At 43.6% G+C, this 22,373-nt stretch overlaps 1 protein-coding gene across 4 annotated transcripts in view; it reads left to right on the top strand.

Annotated features, from left to right (window-relative positions):
* The first annotated feature begins 288 nt into the window (after positions 1 to 288).
* LOC123449200 (serine/threonine-protein kinase RIPK-like) overlaps positions 289 to 22,373 on the top strand; it is a 31,923-nt gene continuing 9,838 nt past the window's right edge. For all 4 annotated transcript variants that reach the window (XM_045126331.1, XM_045126332.1, XM_045126330.1 and 1 more), the window contains exon 1: positions 289 to 846. In XM_045126331.1, the coding sequence (XP_044982266.1) occupies positions 469 to 846 (378 nt within the window). In that variant the 5' untranslated portion in view covers positions 289 to 468. The remainder of the gene's footprint in view (positions 847 to 22,373) is intronic.

Here is a 22,373-nt window from a genome sequence, read left to right as displayed (position 1 = left end):
CGTATGCAAGAACCATTTCTTTTGTCGTTATACCTCCCAAGGCTAGTGGACTACAGCAAGCTGTGACTGGGACAGATGTATAATACGCATGACATGGCCCTATTTCTGGGAGGAAAATAAGAACGGGACCCACCTGGTCTTGAACTACACTGTCATTGAAAGAATTGCACAATTTTTTAGTCTCAAAAGAGAAGGCAACCAATGTACAAGAATACGTATGGCATTCTACCTTTAGTTTGGGATGTGCATGCCGACCTGCGGTCATGTGTGCAAGCTGGGTCATTCATTCTCCCCAGGAGTCAAAAGGCCAACCTGGCTATACTACTCTACTCTCCCCCAACCGAACCGAACCAAACCAAACAAGTCCCTTGATTGATGTGGATGACAACAACAACCACTCCTACAATTCCCGCCCCAGCCAACAATGTATTGTAACTCGTCGGCCACGCGCACACGCACGCACAGCGCATGGGGAAGACGTCGTGGAGCGCATTGTTCGGCCTCGGCTGCTTCAGCTCCCAACGCGACCACGCCAGCGACGACTCCCGACCGCCCAGGCCGGCGCCGCTGCCTAAGGATGACGGCCTTAAAGCAGGCAGCGGCGTGACGCCGTCGCCGGAGGACCTGTCGGCGTCGCTTGCGGGCTGCGGGGTGGAGCCGTTTACGGTGGACGAGCTCCGGACGGCGACGCGGGATTTCTCGAACAGCAACTACGTCGGCGAGGGCGGGTTCGGGCCGGTGTACAAGGGTTATGTCAACGAGCGGCTCAAGCCCGGCGTGGGCGCCCAGGCAGTCGCCGTCAAGCTGCTCGACCTCGAGGGCTCGCAAGGACACAAAGAATGGCTGGTAAGTCGGTCGTTCTTTTTTTTTCGAAAATTAAACCTGAAGCTTCTTTTATTTTTTTGGTTTCTATGCACATACCACATATGGGTTCACATGCCTAGAGGAGCAGTAGCTACTCGCGTGGTTGGTTTGTACTCCATCCATTCTTAAATATAATTTCTTTTTTAAAAATTCAATAGAAAACTACATATGAAGCAATATAAGGGGTGTTTGTTTACAAAAAAAAATTAATGTATGGACTAAAAAAAATCTCTTTTAGTCCCATCTAAACCAAACATACACTACAAGAAATTTGTTCATTGTTGACCTTCCATTTTGATCACTAGATCGTCATTATTTATGTTTTATGACCTTTTTATGACTAAATTCAAAAGGTCAACAGTTGGCCGTCAATAATGAACAAACTTGACCTTTAAAAAAATTGGTCGTAGATCTCTATTGACCAAAAAAATTGTTTGGTCATTATCCATTTGTCTGAGCCACGTAGGATCTAATGTGGTTGAGATGACGTGACATTGCTAGTGACCAAATAAAATCATCATTAATTTTATAGCTGAGTTCACGAATCTAGCCTACATGGGCCTGGCCTAATATCTATTTTATTAAGAATGTCTGATTTGTTGGGTTGATCCATTATTTTGCAAGAAGCAAGCATATCTCAAGAGAGGCCCATTAAAAAATAAGTACAACAGAATAAAAGGTTGCAGATAAACTGTATATTTTATTTCAACAGCACATCACATTAAATACAATATATCATACATCGACTGCTCTACACATCAAGGTTCAAGGCTCAATAAGTGCACATCAAAATAATTTTACAAGTGTACATTAAAATAGTTCTACAAGTGTGCATAGCAAAATGACCCAACAAGTGCACAATCGCACATCAACATAGTTCTACAAAGATTGGATGAGAAGCACAAATTTTAGTTGATCGCACATAACATGAATGAGAAACGAAGCTTCTTGTGCCCTCCTTTTGCCGTCCGCTTCTTTTGTGTGCTTCATATCATCCTGGTAATTCAAATGATCAAACATAAGAAAGCATACAAAATATGAGCAAACGAAAGACAAATGGTGATTTTACATTCATCGGTGAGACTTGAAAGTTCACATTAATGAACCGAAACACATGACACTAAGATATGCTCCTATAGAAATTACAGATCTTGCAATATTGTTCTTGCGTTATCTCTCAACACTTTGTGCAAAAAAAGCACACATCAATAACTTCGAAGATCAAGATATGTGAATCATGTATCTTTAACATAGTACAATAAGCAACACAGCCATGAGCAGCACAATACAACACAACTCACAAACAACCAAACTGATTGCAAACTATAAGTTGACCTCAACACAAACAACATATGCATCCAAAGTATACACGGCAAAAACACAACCTCATATGTAAAACTTAACATAATTCATCAGTTTGAGTCTAAGGAGTAACAATCAACCATTTCATGTAGTGATCTCAACCTTTATTGTTGATGAGGAAAAGGCTAACAACTAGTTACAGAAATAAACTATTTGAATAATCTTCTCAAAAGAGTCTCAGCGATTTGCATTAACTATTGACATGGTTGCAGAAACTTTAGTAGTAAAGAGGGTAGCATGTTTCTTTAGTCTGTACTTGACTGGAATTACAATGTGAAGCACATGAACAAATCCGACAAACAAGCAACCCCATAAACGCTCACTTGAATCTTGTTTATACTTTTCTTACAGAACAACATGTGGGGGGAGAGCATTACCTTGATGGGATCTCAGTAGAAGCATACAACCTAGACAATGTAGACTAAATCTAGAGAATTTTTTTTACTTGTCCACAAGGGTGAGATTGACCTACACATTGCCAAACAACCCTTGCAATCACTTAGTTCAGATCTTCCCTACAAGGTGATGAGCATTCCACTACAGCAAACCAATAGAAATAAAAATCAAAATACAACCACTTTTAAGGAGACTACTACAAGGCAAGTTTAGCTAATATGACTTCCACAACATGCAAGAAAAAGACATATGATGGGGAACCCTTGAGAAATATATAATGAGCAGAGTATTCAAAGAAGGTCATATCTTCCACACAAGACTGATCAGAACAAGAAATATTCAAGTCTAGCTACTAATTTATTACTGAGTCACATAGCATCATAGGAGAAAAAAAATGGTTCAAGTTTAACTATGACATACATATAGGCTAAGGAATAGTAAGTCACAACCAAAAGCATTTTTACTTCAATTTATTTGCACATGCAAAATCATCAGGTGCTCACAGTTTAGATCAGGCAAGGAAAATTTGTAGCTCTCCACTATCGCTGGCCTGACTACACTCGTTCACTTTGCAGCCACTGATCATCTAAGTTATGCATGTTTGCAACTGCTATGAAACAGCTAGCTAGCTAATTTACGTCGTTGTAAACATGCACCACCCAAATATTGTCACAATATTTGCAGTACAAAAAAATACTTTGATCTATCAAAACTGTTGTTTCTAGTACTATGGACAAAAATACTGCAGCTTATCAATATTACAATTTCTGTACTACTTTGTTGTCAAACACAGCCGAAGTCTGCAATCTGCTTATTTAAAGGCAATTTTTCATGTGGACTTAATTCCTAAGTATCTCTTTAAGAGATGGACTGGACTAACATTCACATAAATTATGTACAAATAAAAATGATACAGTGATGGGTGGCTAACAAAAAGGGTTGATCAACATTAAAAAAATGTAAGCAGAACTACGTACACGTAAGGTTTTAAATAGCGGATTATGGATTTGGGTCGACATAGCGGATTACGGATTGCGGGCGCTGTTGCGGATGCTATGTCCTCATAGAAAAGTAACTCATATGTGTTTGCCATTATATACGTACGTGAGAGTACGCCATATAGATCCTAGCACTTTGCTTGCTAGCTTGTAAAACTGGCATAACCAAACAGGGGCCTTACGGAGAGATAGAAACTTACACACGATAAACAACATCCTCCTTACAAAACCCTCATCCTAGCAAATAATTCCACAAGTTGGTACATCCTAATTAAGTTTTCATGCATGTCGGTCTGGCAAGATGCAGGAAAGCAAGCTCCTCAAAATGACAACTATCCAAGTCTGAAAAGGTTGATAGGTTAATTACTAAGTAAGCACAGATCCACAGCGAGGCATGCACAAACATCTATAAGTGTCGATGCAAAACAAAGTATTGCAGAAGCAGGACAAACAATACTCCAAGCTCTGAAAAAAATAACAATTATACAATGAGATGAACAAACTATTCTCCCATGCTCTGAAAACATAATGAGATGGTACATAAGTGCTTTATTTTTGGCAACACTAATATAAGATGTGATAGGTCTAGATAAAAAATACCTCTTGAATTCTTGCACAACCATGATTTTCATCAAATATTCCTAACTTCGCATAATTAGTGAGCAGAGGAACAGTTCGAGGGAGATTCTACCCGCCGCAGTGGTTCGTCGTGGCCGTGCTTGAGCTCGGGCAGGATCTATTGGTCGCCCTAGGAGCAGACCGCTCGGGCCCCTCCTCCTCGAGCGGAGGAGCGCCGGCGGCTAGGTGCGCCCCTCCTCCTCCTCCTCCTCCTCGAGCAGGGCAAGGTCGATGCCTCCTTCCGTCGTCGCCGTATACACGCCATGGTGACCTACAACAAAGGGGTGGAGAGGAGAAGGTGAGGTGAGGAGTAAAGGGTGGATCTGGGCGTGGAAGGATGGGAAGGCGCTACCTTGTCAATGCCAGTGACGTATCACGTGAGCTCCGGCCTCGCCATCGTTGGTTGTGGCAGATTCCGGCAAAGAAACCCTAGTCGAAGGCGAGGGTGCGGGCCGTGAGGTGTGGATCTGGACGGAGGGAAGGGAAGGGGAGATCTTGGGGAGCTCGGGGTGATGTTGCACGTGGCCGGAGCTCGTCGGAGCCGGCCTGTATGGGTGGTGGCGGCGACAGCGAGGAGATAGTGGGTTGGGAAGGATAAGTTCGTGAGAGAGACAGAGAGATTGGTGCGGTGGCTTCTCCTTTTTTATACTTTTCTTCTTTAGATGGATGGATGGATGGGTGGATGGTGGGATTGCTGGGAATGGATGGTAGGATGTTTGCAATATCATCAATCCGTGACACGGTTGACTCCACCAATGAGAACTAAGGATATGCAATTGTGTGTTTTTACTTTTGAGAATTTAGCATATTTTTTACCGCATGTAAGGTCAGAGGCTTGGTCCCTCATGTCACTTGCTGGAGGTTGATGCCTGGGTTCCACATGTCAGTGTTGGTTCAAACTTAATACACCTAACACATGGACATGAATCGTTGGGAAAATGTTGATGTGGCTTGACACATGGACACACCACGTTGGTGAAATTAGTAAGGTGTCTGACCACGTCATTTTGAAGCATGGTGAACTAGTAGCCATGCTATATAAATTGGTTGTGATCGGTTAAACTATAGGTGTACATCAGTGTTGTCTATGTTATGACCATTTTGCATAAGAAAATTCGACCTTTCTTATGAAAATGGTCATTACAATTTACGACCTGGACCCTTCCAAACGGCTTACGACCATCTGTCGTAAAATGGTCATAGATTTATGACCAATGCACCCACGGTCACTACCATAAGGTCACATTTTAACATATTTTTTGTAGTGATAAGGGACTTTTAGGGACTAAAGGTGGGCATTTGGGACTAAAGAAATAAGTCCCTAAGGGAGAGTCTTTTTGGGACTTTTTAGGACTTTTTCCAACAGTGCCCCTGCTTTTAGCATGTCATTTAATAACCTCTAGCCCATTAGTAGGTGTAACATGGTCTTTTAGCATGTCATTTAATAACCTCTAGTCCATATTTAGTCCGTGGAACCAAACGGATAGGGACTAGGGACTTTTTAGTTGGGACTAAAAAAGTCATAGGATTTTTTAAACAAACAGGGCCTAAGTCTTTTAGGCATGTGCCAATGCAAATCTCTTAGCACAGTTTCATAGTCATTTTGCTTATGTGGCACTGTATTTAAGGAAGAGAGATAGTAAGGTTGTATCTTAGCTAACATACAACCTTGGCACGTGGCCACATGCAAAAAAGAGGTGCTAACCCAATCACATGCATGCATGAGCCACAAATCATTAAATTTACATACAACACATAAGATACAATGCATTGTACTAGTTGATTCTTATGTTTTTATTACGCATATGATTACGTGCTAAGAGATGATGCATTGGCACATGCCTTAGAGTATGTTTACATACATCCGTATGTAGTCTCTTAGTGAAATATTTAAAAGACTTATATTTAAGAACGTAGGGAGTAGTAATTTGAAAGCCTATGAACACGCCTTTTAATGCACGTGTTTATGGCATTGTCCTGTTGTTTCACTCCTTCTATCAATACAAAGATACACTAACTAGGCGTATTTACGAAAAAAAGAACGGAGGGAGTAGCAATATAAAAGCTTGTGTACGACTTATAAGAGGTGGCCTTTATGGTGTAATTTTGGAGGATGGATAGGAGTGCTTCCTTGTTCAACCCTAATAAAAATGTCTTCCCTGGTTGGCATTCGGTGTAATTTTTATTACTAATGTGAAACTTCCATCAATTTTGACACTAGTCAAACTCCTCCCTACGGGCGGCTCACGGAAAATGATAAGTGCTTAACGCATTGTGTCTAGAGTGCCTCCTTCTTTGGTGGGGGATCCAAGCCGTATCAATGAAGTTATGGAAGTCTCTCACACCACTAGACATCAAAGTATGTTTTTGGCTTGCACTCAAGAACCATCTTCGACGGATCACCTTGTGGAGACGCTGCTCTCGCACCCTACATGCTATGATTTTTGTTGCTAGGAGCCGGAAGAGGTGGATCATGTGCTTCTGAAGTGCGCGTTTGTGTGAGGGAATTGGTATCATATCTTGCTTCCTATCAAATGACGGTGCCTTCAATTTTCTCTTTTCGACGAACTATGGCAAGTACCACGACACTGCTCGAGTGTTATAAGAAAGTCAATTCATTGGTGATGTCACGCCCAAGATGCGACCCTATCCTTAATTTGGCACGAAGGCCTCGTCAGGGATAGAAGCGCATCTCGTCGTGTCGCAAGAATGGATATCGTTACAAGAACATGTACTGAAAAGAAGAGATATATAGAAGAGTTGGCTTACACTCGCCACAAGTTACATCAGAGTCACATCAGTACATTACATAATCATCAAGAGTAAGAGCAGGGTCCGACTACGGACGAAAACAAACGAGAAAAATAAGAACGACGTCCATCCTTGCTATCCCAGGCTGCCGGCCTGGAACCCATCCTAGATCGATGAAGAAGAAGAAGAAGAAGCAACTCCAAATGAACAATCAACGCGCTCGCGTCAAGTAACCTTTACCTGTACCTACAACTGGTGTTGTAGTAATCTGTGAGCCACAGGGGGACTCAGCAATCTCATTTCCAAAGGTATCAAGACTAGCAAAGCTTAATGGGTGAGGCATGGTTAAGTGGTGAGCTTGCAGCAGCGGCTAAGCATATATTTGGTGGCTAAACTTACGAGTACAAGAAATAAGAGGGGGAAGATCTACGCATAACGGACCTGAACTACTGATGATCAAATGAATGATCCTGAACACCTACCTACGTCAGACATAACCCCACCGTGTCCTCAATCGGAGAAGGAACTCACGAAAGAGACAGTCACGGTTACGCACACAGTTGGCATGTTTTAATTAAGTTAAGTTCAAGTTATCTAGAACCAGTGTTAAACAAAGTTTCCACGTTGCCACATAACCGCGGGCACGGCTTTCCGAAAGATTTAACCATGCAGGGGTGCTCCAACTAGTCCATCACAAATTACCACAAGCCGCATAGAAATCCTCAATCACGAAGCTCGCGATCTCGTCGGATTCCCTAGTGGAAAACCTCAACTCTGAGATTACCCAAAGCATCACCGGAATCCCGATGCACAAGTTATCTCGTCAAAGGTAAAACTAATCCAGCAGGGCCGCCCGGCGTGTCGACGATCCCGATAGGAGCCGCATATCTCGTTCTCAGGACACGACGGATGGAACTAGCTACGGGTGCCAAACCTCGAGTTTCCCCGTGGTGGCCCCGCAGGCAGACCGTTTGGGACTAATACCATCAGCACTGGCCCCCCCTGTTTATGTAAAATTACTCCTCGGGTTCATGACGCACTATGCATTTCAATATTAACAAAATTATTATGTTGGGCAAATGTAGAACCAATGTTGGGCCTTGCCAGACCAACTTTAATCTAAAACGAATTATCAAGGGGGTCCCCATAACAACCCCGATCGTGTTAGGAGCGCTCGTTTATGGAACATAACACCGGTAGCCGAAACTAAGGGGGCAAAGGTGGAACAAAACACCAGGCTAGAAAGGCCGAGCCTTCCTCCTTTTACCAAGTATATAGATGCATTAAATTAAATATCATTAATATGGTGATATAACTAGGAACCCATGTTTTCACATGGAAGCATCTGCACCTGCAACTAGCAACGTTAACAACATGGTAAGCAAGCAGTAACATAGCCAATCAGTGGTTTGCTAGGTCGAACAGGTTGAAGGTTATCATGGCATTGTTGAGAGGCTGATATTTAACAAGTGGTAGGTAACAAGACATAATCGATAGAAGCGGCAAACTAGCATGGCAATGATAGTAATGGTATCTGGGGAAATGATCATCTTGCGTGAGATCCCGCTTGGAAGAAGAACAACTCGGTGGAGTCGGCAAACCATCGTAGTCGAACGGGTCCTCACTTCCGACACGCTTGCGGAACTCTATCGAGACGAAGGAAACCGGAAACAAGAATCAACACACGATATACACCACACGATGCAAGACACACATGATGCATGAACGTTCTAATGCAAGGCATGACAATCACAACGATCAAACACTACACATTAAGTGAAGCTCGGTATGCACCGGGTTACATATCGACGAAACTCCACGTTTATTTATTTAGTTCTATCCCGATTAGATACACGACAATATTAAATGTTAGTAAACATGGCTCGAGGGTGAAGCACAAATTAATCTACCTAGCTAGGCATTTTAAATGAGGCCGGAAATGACATATAGCATCTCCGAAATGACCCCACGTGTTAAATTCTAATTCAGTCCAGATTTGTCCTAATCACATTTTAAATTTGTTAAACGTCGAAACAAAGTGGTTCACGTGAAACAACATGTCGTTCTAGCCCATTTACATATATGGCTCATCTCCAGCGGAGCTACGGATAAATAGCTATGACCTAAACCGTTTTCAACACGTCGACACGCAAACCGATGCAAACAGCACGCTAACAGTTTTAAACGTGCATGAGAGTTGAAAAAAATATTAATCTACGTGAAATTATATACGCTTAACATATCTAACTTATTCCGATCCGACGCATGGTTTGAAATCTACGGGGGTTTGAAAACAATACGCAATTTTTCTGAAATCTAGCAAAATCCTAATGCAGCAAAAAAGAAGACACGGGAAACAATTATGGGGCAAAGCTGGGATTCGAACCCCAGACCCCTGCGTTGAATCCAGGGCACTAACCAGTTGGTCTGGCTCCTGTTGTGTGAACTAACAGGGCCTCGAAGTTAAGTGAACCGAGGCAGAAACTAATATGCAAAGGGTAAAATTCGTGAAAAATAGAAATGAATCCACGGGGACTTGAACCCACGATCTCCTGGTCGATTAGAGCAGCGCTACCCAACTCGGCTATGCATGGCTCAGTGTTAAATTGCTGCCCGAACTCCACAAATACAAAGCAAAACGCGGGCCTTCTTCCCCACGAACACAAACAGGTAACGTACCTGCAGAACTGGCGTCTACAGACCTTGGAGTGCGGAACCCGGTCAGGGATGGCGCGAGCGGAGGGGGGGTTCGAGGGCCGGCAGGTCTAAGGCGGCCTCGGGTCCGGGCAGGGGAGGTGGACCCATGGAGGCGAGGTCCCTCGGGCTCCCATGGTTCCCTGCAGCAACAAGAAGGAGAGGGAGAGATAAGAAGAAAAGCAGGACAGGTAGCTCGTCAGAGACTGCAGGGGCGGCGCTGACGGGGATCTTCACCAGCGGGCAGGGCAGATCCGGACGACGGGGCCCGTTCCCGAGGCTGTAGGCGTCGGGCGCAGCTATCGTGATCTACGGCGGCGGCGACGGTCTCCTGTTTTTCTCCTCGCAGAAGAAACGAGCAGAGGGAAAGATGAGAAAAAGAGATTGGGAACAGGGAGAGAAGGAATAGAAGGAAGAGAGCAGGGAGACGGAGAAGGAAGGGACTCGGATCCGGCCTGCGGAGCTCCGGCTGCCGGCAGCTTGCCGGAATGACGGCGGTCAGGGAGGATGCGGGCACGGGGCAGTGGCCTCGATCCAATCTGGATCGAGCATGGCTTGCCTGTGCTGGTTGACTGGTTGGTTGGCACAAAAATCTGAGGAGCGGTGGCGGCTAGGGATGGGACAACCCTCCTATATTTTAGGGTTAGGTGCTATATATATATAGTTGGGTTAGAGATAGGTTCATCGGACCCTCTGATCTAGAACGGGTGGTCGAGAAGATTAGTTTAGGGGCTGCAATGGACAAACCGAAGACGATTTGCGGCAAAACGGGGTTGATCCGGATCCAACGGTCACAACCGCCGGGTTCGGATTCCGGGAGGTTTTCGGACTGGGCTGCGCGTAGGGTCGATGCACTGTGCAGAGTGGCTAGGCATAGAAGAGGGGGAAAACGGGCAACCCGGTGACAGAGTTTGAAATACCGAAACGTCCGACTATTGACCGGCTATAGTGCCGCTATATAATAAACGGCACGGGTAACAAACGAGCTCCGATCGCAATGAAATTTGATAGACGGCCTACCTACACTAAATCAAGACCGCACGCCAAGTTACAGCCCAATCGGAGAAAGTTTTATACACGTTATAAAAACAAGGTCTTGACGATGCCGCGACGCGTGCGTGTGTGGTTGTTCTCGAAACGCTCAACGACGATAATGGAGAGAACCCGCAACTAATAACGGATGCAGGATTTGAAAACGGGCGGCAACGGGATGCCGATGCAATGCAGATGATGCGAATGATGCAATGATGATGCCACAAATAAAATAAGCCACACGACGAAAACGGAATAGAAGGGGAATCTTCTGGAACGTCGGCATCGGGCTGTCACAACTCTCCTACACTACAAGAGGATCTCGCCCCGAGATCCAAGAATGAAAGGGGGAGAGGAAAAGAAAGAACAAGAGGTAAAATTTAGTCGCTTCTTTGACAAACGAGTGAAACCAACGATCCTTGAAGGTTGCAAGCGATGAGGAATGATATGTGGAAGAAGCAAGAATTCACGGAAAATTTCGGCAGCACTTCGGTAGGAAAATGGGACAAAAAATTCGATAAGAAGAGAGAATTATACAACATTCACAACAAACAAGTAAAATAGAGCAAGGGACACCATGACCTTGATAGAACAACATGATAGACCCAAAAGAGCAACATCACAATGCCTCCGGAACAATAGAATATGAACTAGCTCAAGCAGAAGAAGAGAATGAAGAAAAGAATGACAACTATCAGCACCATAGGATTGAAGAGCCTCCGGACAGAGAATTGACATAGTAGTTGGAAAACCAACAACGAAAAGAACAAGATAGTAGTGGGCTTATGGAGACCTTTTCAAACAACGAGTTGACAACCAACCACTAATAGAAACAAGATTGGTTGAAAGCAAGATATGAAAGCTTCTTACACCAAGAGGACACATTGAGAACTTGGATTAATGACAAGCACCATGATAGCATAATCCATAGGAAAAAAACTTTAGGTGAAATCCAAACCAAGATAGCTCAATGAAGAAATCATGGGTTGAAAATATCTCACGATCATAGAATTGATGGATTTAATTATCTCATTCTTGAAAGGAAAACTCTTCGAGGCTCCTACACTAACAAGAATGCTATAATACCACCTCAAAGGATAACGGAAGAACAAATGCACCGAAAATGGAAGAGAAAGAATACTTGAGGTATTCCAACAGGAATCTTGAAGAACACTTCAGAATGAATGAAATCTTGATGAACCACCAAGAAGGACCTCCGTATACAAATGAATGATGCAACGATATGAAGGTAGAAAAGAATAAGATTATGACCTTGCCAAGATTTAGATGAAGCATCACAAAGAGATACTTACAAGAACTTAGAACTCCGGAAAAGAAAGATAAGCACCTGAGAAAAGAATCGATATCAAGAGCCACTCCGGAAGAAGAATTCAGATTACTATGAACATGAATACGAATTATGTTATGCTTATCCTTCATCAAGTTTAATTGATGACAAGCAATGGATTTAGCATACAACTTATTCCGCTTGAAAGAATCTTAAAGAGATACAGAGATAAGCACCGCTTGAAGCATAATTGCAGGAAGCACCGGTAAGAATTCACTGTTGAATGCAAAACCAAGAATCAATGGAGAAACATGAGAACAAAGAGATCATGAGCCACCTGAGAGAAAAACTAGAACAAGGCACCGGAATAACCGAGAGACGAACGAAGAGACCACAATGGAGAAGAAGTGAGGATGAAAGCTGAAAGCTGAGAACGAAGATTCTTCTGAAATGATGGCCTTCGGAGGATCGAGAATGAAAACAACTCAGAAAACCACCGGATAGCGAGAAATGGATTCTCATGACTGGAACAAATTTAAGATGATAACATAAAGCTGAAATGACGAATATCCAAGAGAATAGACCAAGATTGAGAGAAACACTCCTTCGAATTTGCAAGCTGAGAATGATGACGAGGAACAACACCAATAATAGCCGAGACACTCCGGAATAAAGAAGAATGGAAGGTTGAGGCAATATGAGAATTAATTCAAATAGATCTTGACGAAGGGATATGACTGATGGAAATCATACTTACGTCATAGTTGAAAAGAATTAATGATCTCTGGGAAAAGATTAAAAGAGACATATAAGACCCTGGGAAAAACATGTGGGTTATGGGCCCACTCGAAGAAACCACCATTAGAAAAGATTGCTTAGAAGAGAGATAATGCACCGGTAAAAAGAAAACTAGATGAGGTTAGCACCTCGAAATAACTGAAGAATTGAAAACAAGAAACTCTGAGACATCTGCAACGCACCGGATGAAAAGAGAGGAATGAATAACCAAGATAGGCTGAAAGAATCTCCAACATGAAAGAGAATTACAAGGATAATTAGGATATGATGAACACGGATACCTGAATAAAATTCACCGGAAAAGATGACAAGAATGAATAAAGATCAACACGAAGCTCCTGAGAATCTTCACAATGAATCACCGGATGAGACACGGAATAAAATATAGCGGAAGCACAATGAAATGAATGAGCTTGGATGAAAATTGAATCACCGAAGAAAAGGGTGGGAGGGCGGGAAAAACAAAGATGACTTGGAACAGATGAGATGAACTCCGACAAGAATTTAGAGATTGATCTTGGACAATTGGAGATGATTGAGTTCACTTGGAGAGAAACACACCGGTAAGGATGGAATTGATGAGCCAATTGATAGAGCAAAAGAATTAATACTCTCATAAAAATATGAGAACACCTCTTAGAAAAAAATCTGAAATCACCACTTGACATCGAAGCAACTTGAATTACCATATTCAACAAAACAAAGGATGAGGCTTGCAATTAGCCAGAACAAACTCATGAGAAAGATTTCGTCCGATATTTTCATGGACAGGATCGCACGGGCTCGATTTTCCAGTAGCCATCAAGTGCAAGGCAGTGCACCCGACAAACGAAGCATCCCCGAGTCGTAGCAAGCTACAAGGACTCTTTAAGACACAACGTGTACCGCTGTAAGTCGACCATGAACAAACGAATCCACTAGATGTCGAACCCCAACATAACATCATGCATTTGTTGGAAGATTGTCCTATAAGCAACTACTTGAATTCCCACCTATGAATTCCCGAAATATCTGGTCATGCAATCTGGTACACGGATACAAGGAGTAATAACACACAACTCCTATACTAACCTGTCACTTGTATCACATCCGTCAACACTCGACCAGAATCTCGGACCTTCATCTACAACAGACCCTCGTGATCACAACGATACAAAGTATGGCAGTACTCCCGAACAATCTGCACCAGTAATGGGGACATCGGGGTTATCTCGCCACTACTAGTATTGAAGCAATTACGAACATCCTTCGTTCTGAGATACTAAGAAATCTGAATGAAAACGATGTGCTCAAGAATCCCGTAGAGCTCAACTACCCTGAGACTCAAAGTAGATAGGAGGCACCAAGACAGAACTCCGTCACATCGGCATCATATAGATTCCAAAAATATCCGCGTGATCCTAAATTTTTTTTTGAGTGAGAAGAGGAGTAGAATAAATTATTACGTCAAGATTCCTCACCAGAGCATAGACGAGGAGAAAAAAGAATCCTACTCTCCGATATATAACTAAGACTCAAATAGTTTTTCACTAGACTCGACTCGGCCAAGTTCGATCAATCAAGGGGGCTCCTAGGTCGGTACGGCTCTGATACCAACTTGTCACGCCCAAGATGCAACCCTATCCTTAATTTGGCACGAAGGCCTCGTCAGGGATAGAAGCGCATCTCGTCGTGTCGCAAGAATGGATATCGTTACAAGTACATGTACTGAAAAGAAGAGATATATAAAAGAGTTGGCTTACACTCGCCACAAGTTACATCAGAGTCACATCAGTACATTACATAATCATCAAGAGTAAGAGCAGGGTCTGACTACGTACGAAAACAAACAAGAAAAATAAGAACGACGTCCATCCTTGCTATCCCAGGCTGCCGGCCTGGAACCCATCCTAGATCGATGAAGAAGAATAAGAAGCAACTCCAAATGAACAATCAACGCGCTCGCGTCAAGTAACCTTTACCTGTACCTGCAACTGGTGTTGTAGTAATCTGTGAGCCACAGGGGGACTCAGCAATCTCATTTCCAAAGGTATCAAGACTAGCAAAGCTTAATGGGTGAGGCATGGTTAAGTGGTGAGGTTGCAGCAGCGGCTAAGCATATATTTGGTGGCTAAACTTACGAGTACAAGAAATAAGAGGGGGAAGATCTACGCATAACGGACGTGAACTACTGATGATCAAATGAATGATCCTGAACACCTACCTACGTCAGACATAACCCCGCCGTGTCCTCGATCGGAGAAGGAACTCACGAAAGAGACAGTCACGGTTACGCACACAGTTGGCATGTTTTAATTAAGTTAAGTTCAAGTTATCTAGAACCAGTGTTAAACAAAGTTTCCACGTTGCCACATAACCGCGGGCACAGCTTTCCGAAAGATTTAACCATGCAGGGGTGCTCCAACTAGTCCATCACAAATTACCACAAGCCGCATAGAAATCCTCAATCACGAAGCTCGCGATCTCGTCGGATTCCCTAGTGGAAAACCTCAACTCTGAGATTACCCAAAGCATCACCGGAATCCCGGTGCACAAGATATCTCGTCAAAGGTAAAACTAATCCAGCAAGGCCGCCCGGCGTGTCGACGATCCCGATAGGAGCCGCGTATCTCGTTCTCAGGACACGACGGATGGAACTAGCTACGGGTGCCAAACCTCGAGTTTCCCCGTGGTGGCCCCGCAGGCAGACCGTTTGGGACCAACACCATCAGCACTGGCCCCCCTGTTTATGTAAAATTACTCCTCGGGTTCATGACGCCCTATGCATTTCAATATTAACAAAATTATTATGTTGGGCAAATGTAGAACCAATGTTGGGCCTTGCCAGACCAGCTTTAATCTAAAACGAATTATCAAGGGGGTCCCCATAACAACCCCGATCGTGTTAGGAGCGCTCGTTTATGGAACATAACACCGGTAGCCGAAACTAAGGGGGCAAAGGTGGAACAAAACACCAGGCTAGAAAGGCCGAGCCTTCCTCCTTTTACCAAGTATATAGATGCATTAAATTAAATAGCATTAATATGGTGATATAACTAGGAACCCATGTTTTCACATGGAAGCATCTGCACCTGCAACTAGCAACGTTAACAACATGGTAAGCAAGCAGTAACATAGCCAATCAGTGGTTTGCTAGGTCGAACAGGTTGAAGGTTATCATGGCATTGTTGAGAGGCTGATATTTAACAAGTGGTAGGTAACAAGACATAATCGATAGAGGCGGCAAACTAGCATGGCAATGATAGTAATGGTATCTGGGGAAATGATCATCTTGCGTGAGATCCCGCTTGGAAGAAGAACAACTCGGTGGAGTCGGCAAACCATCGTAGTCGAACGGGTCCTCACTTCCGACACGCTTGCGGAACTCTATCGAGACGAAGGAAACCGGAAACAAGAATCAACACACGATATACACCACACGATGCAAGACACACATGATGCATGAACGTTCTAATGCAAGGCATGACAATCACAACGATCAAACACTACACATTAAGTGAAGCTCGGTATGCACCGGGTTACATATCGACGAAACTCCACGTTTATTTATTTAGTTCTATCCCGATTAGATACACGACAATATTAAATGTTAGTAAACATGGCTCGAGGGTGAAGCACAAATTAATCTACCTAGCTAGGCATTTTAAATGAGGCCGGAAATGACATATAGCATCTCCGAAATGACCCCACGTGTTAAATTCTAATTCAGTCCAGATTTGTCCTAATCAAATTTTAAATTTGTTAAACGTCGAAACAAAGTGGTTCACGTGAAACAACATGTCGTTCTAGCCCATTTACATATATGGCTCATCTCCAGCGGAGCTACGGATAAATAGCTATGACCTAAACCGTGTTCAACACGTCGACACGCAAACCGATGCAAACAGCACGCTAACAGTTTTAAACGTGCATGAGAGTTGAAAAAAATATTAATCTACGTGAAATTCTATACGCTTAACATATCTAACTTATTCCGATCCGACGCATGGTTTGAAATCTACGGGGGTTTGAAAACAATACGCAATTTTTCTGAAATCTAGCAAAATCCTAATGCAGCAAAAAAGAAGACACGGGAAACAATTATGGGGCAAAGCTGGGATTCGAACCCCAGACCCCTGCGTTGAATCCAGGGCACTAACCAGTTGGTCTGGCTCCTGTTGTGTGAACTAACAGGGCCTCGAAGTTAAGTGAACCGAGGCAGAAACTAATATGCAAAGGGTAAAATTCGTGAAAAATAGAAATGAATCCACGGGGACTTGAACCCACGATCTCCTGGTCGATTAGAGCAGCGCTACCCAACTCGGCTATGCATGGCTCAGTGTTAAATTGCTGCCCGAACTCCACAAATACAAAGAAAAACGCGGGCCTTCTTCCCCACGAACACAAACAGGTAACGTACCTGCAGAACTGGCGTCTACAGACCTTGGAGTGCGGAACCCGGTCAGGGATGGCGCGAGCGGAGGGGGGGTTCGAGGGCCGGCAGGTCTAAGGCGGCCTCGGGTCCGGGCAGGGGAGGTGGACCCATGGAGGCGAGGTCCCTCGGGCTCCCATGGTTCCCTGCAGCAACAAGAAGGAGAGGGAGAGATAAGAAGAAAAGCAGGACAGGTAGCTCGTCAGAGACTGCAGGGGCGGCGCTGACGGGGATCTTCACCAGCGGGCAGGGCAGATCCGGACGACGGGGCCCGTTCCCGAGGCTGTAGGCGTCGGGCGCAGCTATCGTGATCTACGGCGGCGGCGACGGCCTCCCGTTTTTCTCCTGGCAGAAGAAACGAGCAGAGGGAAAGATGAGAAAAAGAGATTGGGAACAGGGAGAGAAGGAATAGAAGGAAGAGAGCAGGGAGACGGAGAAGGAAGGGACTCGGATCCGGCCTGCGGAGCTCCGGCTGCCGGCAGCTTGCCGGAATGACGGCGGTCATGGAGGATGCGGGCACGGGGCACTGGCCTCGATCCAATCTGGATCGAGCATGGCTTGCCTGTGCTGGTTGACTGGTTGGTTGGCACAAAAATCTGAGGAGCGGTGGCGGCTAGGGATGGGACAACCCTCCTATATTTTAGGGTTAGGTGCTATATATATATAGTTGGGTTAGAGATAGGTTCATCGGACCCTCTGATCTAGAACGGGTGGTCGAGAAGATTAGTTTAGGGGCTGCAATGGACAAACCGAAGACGATTTGCGGCAAAACGGGGTTGATCCGGATCCAACGGTCACAACCGTCGGGTTCGGATTCCGGGAGGTTTTCGGACTGGGCTGCGCGTAGGGTCGATGCACTGTGCAGAGTGGCTAGGCATAGAAGAGGGGGAAAACGGGCAACCCGGTGACAGAGTTTGAAATACCGAAACGTCCGACTATTGACCGGCTATAGTGCCGCTATATAATAAACGGCACGGGTAACAAACGAGCTCCGATCGCAATGAAATTTGATAGACGGCCTACCTACACTAAATCAAGACCGCACGCCAAGTTACAGCCCAATCGGAGAAAGTTTTATACACGTTATAAAAACAAGGTCTTGACGATGCCGCGACGCGTGCGTGTGTGGTTGTTCTCGAAACGCTCAACGACGATAATGGAGAGAACCCGCAACTAATAACGGATGCAGGATTTGAAAACGGGCGGCAACGGGATGCCGATGCAATGCAGATGATGCGAATGATGCAATGATGATGCCACAAATAAAATAAGCCACACGACGAAAACGGAATAGAAGGGGAATCTTCTGGAACGTCGGCATCGGGCTGTCACAACTCTCCTACACTACAAGAGGATCTCGCCCCGAGATCCAAGAATGAAAGGGGGAGAGGAAAAGAAAGAACAAGAGGTAAAATTTAGTCGCTTCTTTGACAAACGAGTGAAACCAACGATCCTTGAAGGTTGCAAGCGATGAGGAATGATATGTGGAAGAAGCAAGAATTCACGGAAAATTTCGGCAGCACTTCGGTAGGAAAATGGGACAAAAAATTCGATAAGAAGAGAGAATTATACAACATTCACAACAAACAAGTAAAATAGAGCAAGGGACACCATGACCTTGATAGAACAACATGATAGACCCAAAAGAGCAACATCACAATGCCTCCGGAACAATAGAATATGAACTAGCTCAAGCAGAAGAAGAGAATGAAGAAAAGAATGACAACTATCAGCACCATAGGATTGAAGAGCCTCCGGACAGAGAATTGACATAGTAGTTGGAAAACCAACAACGAAAAGAACAAGATAGTAGTGGGCTTATGGAGACCTTTTCAAACAACGAGTTGACAACCAACCACTAATAGAAACAAGATTGGTTGAAAGCAAGATATGAAAGCTTCTTACACCAAGAGGACACATTGAGAACTTGGATTAATGACAAGCACCATGATAGCATAATCCATAGGAAAAAAACTTTAGGTGAAATCCAAACCAAGATAGCTCAATGAAGAAATCATGGGTTGAAAATATCTCACGATCATAGAATTGATGGATTTAATTATCTCATTCTTGAAAGGAAAACTCTTCGAGGCTCCTACACTAACAAGAATGCTATAATACCACCTCAAAGGATAACGGAAGAACAAATGCACCGAAAATGGAAGAGAAAGAATACTTGAGGTATTCCAACAGGAATCTTGAAGAACACTTCAGAATGAATGAAATCTTGATGAACCACCAAGAAGGACCTCCGTATACAAATGAATGATGCAACGATATGAAGGTAGAAAAGAATAAGATTATGACCTTGCCAAGATTTAGATGAAGCATCACAAAGAGATACTTACAAGAACTTAGAACTCCGGAAAAGAAAGATAAGCACCTGAGAAAAGAATCGATATCAAGAGCCACTCCGGAAGAAGAATTCAGATTACTATGAACATGAATACGAATTATGTTATGCTTATCCTTCATCAAGTTTAATTGATGACAAGCAATGGATTTAGCATACAACTTATTCCGCTTGAAAGAATCTTAAAGAGATACAGAGATAAGCACCGCTTGAAGCATAATTGCAGGAAGCACCGGTAAGAATTCACTGTTGAATGCAAAACCAAGAATCAATGGAGAAACATGAGAACAAAGAGATCATGAGCCACCTGAGAGAAAAACTAGAACAAGGCACCGGAATAACCGAGAGACGAACGAAGAGACCACAATGGAGAAGAAGTGAGGATGAAAGCTGAAAGCTGAGAACGAAGATTCTTCTGAAATGATGGCCTTCGGAGGATCGAGAATGAAAACAACTCAGAAAACCACCGGATAGCGAGAAATGGATTCTCATGACTGGAAAAAATTTAAGATGATAACATAAAGCTGAAATGACGAATATCCAAGAGAATAGACCAAGATTGAGAGAAACACTCCTTCGAATTTGCAAGCTGAGAATGATGACGAGGAACAACACCAATAATAGCCGAGACACTCCGGAATAAAGAAGAATGGAAGGTTGAGGCAATATGAGAATTAATTCAAATAGATCTTGACGAAGGGATATGACTGATGGAAATCATACTTACGTCATAGTTGAAAAGAATTAATGATCTCTGGGAAAAGATTAAAAGAGACATATAAGACCCTGGGAAAAACATGTGGGTTATGGGCCCACTCGAAGAAACCACCATTAGAAAAGATTGCTTAGAAGAGAGATAATGCACCGGTAAAAAGAAAACTAGATGAGGTTAGCACCTCGAAATAACTGAAGAATTGAAAACAAGAAACTCTGAGACATCTGCAACGCACCGGATGAAAAGAGAGGAATGAATAACCAAGATAGGCTGAAAGAATCTCCAACATGAAAGAGAATTACAAGGATAATTAGGATATGATGAACACGGATACCTGAATAAAATTCACCGGAAAAGATGACAAGAATGAATAAAGATCAACACGAAGCTCCTGAGAATCTTCACAATGAATCACCGGATGAGACACGGAAGAAAATATAGCGGAAGCACAATGAAATGAATGCGCTTGGATGAAAATTGAATCACCGAAGAAAAGGGTGGGAGGGCGGGAAAAACAAAGATGACTTGGAACAGATGAGATGAACTCCGACAAGAATTTAGAGATTGATCTTGGACAATTGGAGATGATTGAGTTCACTTGGAGAGAAACACACCGGTAAGGATGGAATTGATGAGCCAATTGATAGAGCAAAAGAATTAATACTCTCATAAAAATATGAGAACACCTCTTAGAAAAAAATCTGAAATCACCACTTGACATCGAAGCAACTTGAATTACCATATTCAACAAAACAAAGGATGAGGCTTGCAATTAGCCAGAACAAACTCATGAGAAAGATTTCGTCCGATATTTTCATGGACAGGATCGCACGGGCTCGATTTTCCAGTAGCCATCAAGTGCAAGGCAGTGCACCCGACAAACGAAGCATCCCTGAGTCGTAGCAAGCTACAAGGACTCTTTAAGACACAACGTGTACCGCTGTAAGTCGACCATGAACAAACGAATCCACTAGATGTCGAACCCCAACATAACATCATGCATTTGTTGGAAGATTGTCCTATAAGCAACTACTTGAATTCCCACCTATGAATTCCCGAAATATCTGGTCATGCAATCTGGTACACGGATACAAGGAGTAATAACACACAACTCCTATACTAACCTGTCACTTGTATCACATCCGTCAACACTCGACCAGAATCTCGGACCTTCATCTACAACAGACCCTCGTGATCACAACGATACAAAGTATGGCAGTACTCCCGAACAATCTGCACCAGTAATGGGGACATCGGGGTTATCTCGCCACTACTAGTATTGAAGCAATTACGAACATCCTTCGTTCTGAGATACTAAGAAATCTGAATGAAAACGATGTGCTCAAGAATCCCGTAGAGCTCAACTACCCTGAGACTCAAAGTAGATAGGAGGCACCAAGACAGAACTCCGTCACATCGGCATCATATAGATTCCAAAAATATCCGCGTGATCCTAAATTTTTTTTTGAGTGAGAAGAGGAGTAGAATAAATTATTACGTCAAGATTCCTCACCAGAGCATAGACGAGGAGAAAAAAGAATCCTACTCTCCGATATATAACTAAGACTCAAATAGTTTTTCACTAGACTCGACTCGGCCAAGTTCGATCAATCAAGGGGGCTCCTAGGTCGGTACGGCTCTGATACCAACTTGTCACGCCCAAGATGCAACCCTATCCTTAATTTGGCACGAAGGCCTCGTCAGGGATAGAAGCGCATCTCGTCGTGTCGCAAGAATGGATATCGTTACAAGTACATGTACTGAAAAGAAGAGATATATAAAAGAGTTGGCTTACACTCGCCACAAGTTACATCAGAGTCACATCAGTACATTACATAATCATCAAGAGTAAGAGCAGGGTCTGACTACGTACGAAAACAAACAAGAAAAATAAGAACGACGTCCATCCTTGCTATCCCAGGCTGCCGGCCTGGAACCCATCCTAGATCGATGAAGAAGAATAAGAAGCAACTCCAAATGAACAATCAACGCGCTCGCGTCAAGTAACCTTTACCTGTACCTGCAACTGGTGTTGTAGTAATCTGTGAGCCACAGGGGGACTCAGCAATCTCATTTCCAAAGGTATCAAGACT

This window comes from Hordeum vulgare, chromosome 4H (genome assembly GCF_904849725.1).
Source record: "Hordeum vulgare subsp. vulgare chromosome 4H, MorexV3_pseudomolecules_assembly, whole genome shotgun sequence".
In the NCBI taxonomy this organism is placed as follows: Eukaryota; Viridiplantae; Streptophyta; class Magnoliopsida; order Poales; family Poaceae; genus Hordeum; species Hordeum vulgare.
This window is presented reverse-complemented; position numbering and strand designations above follow the sequence as displayed.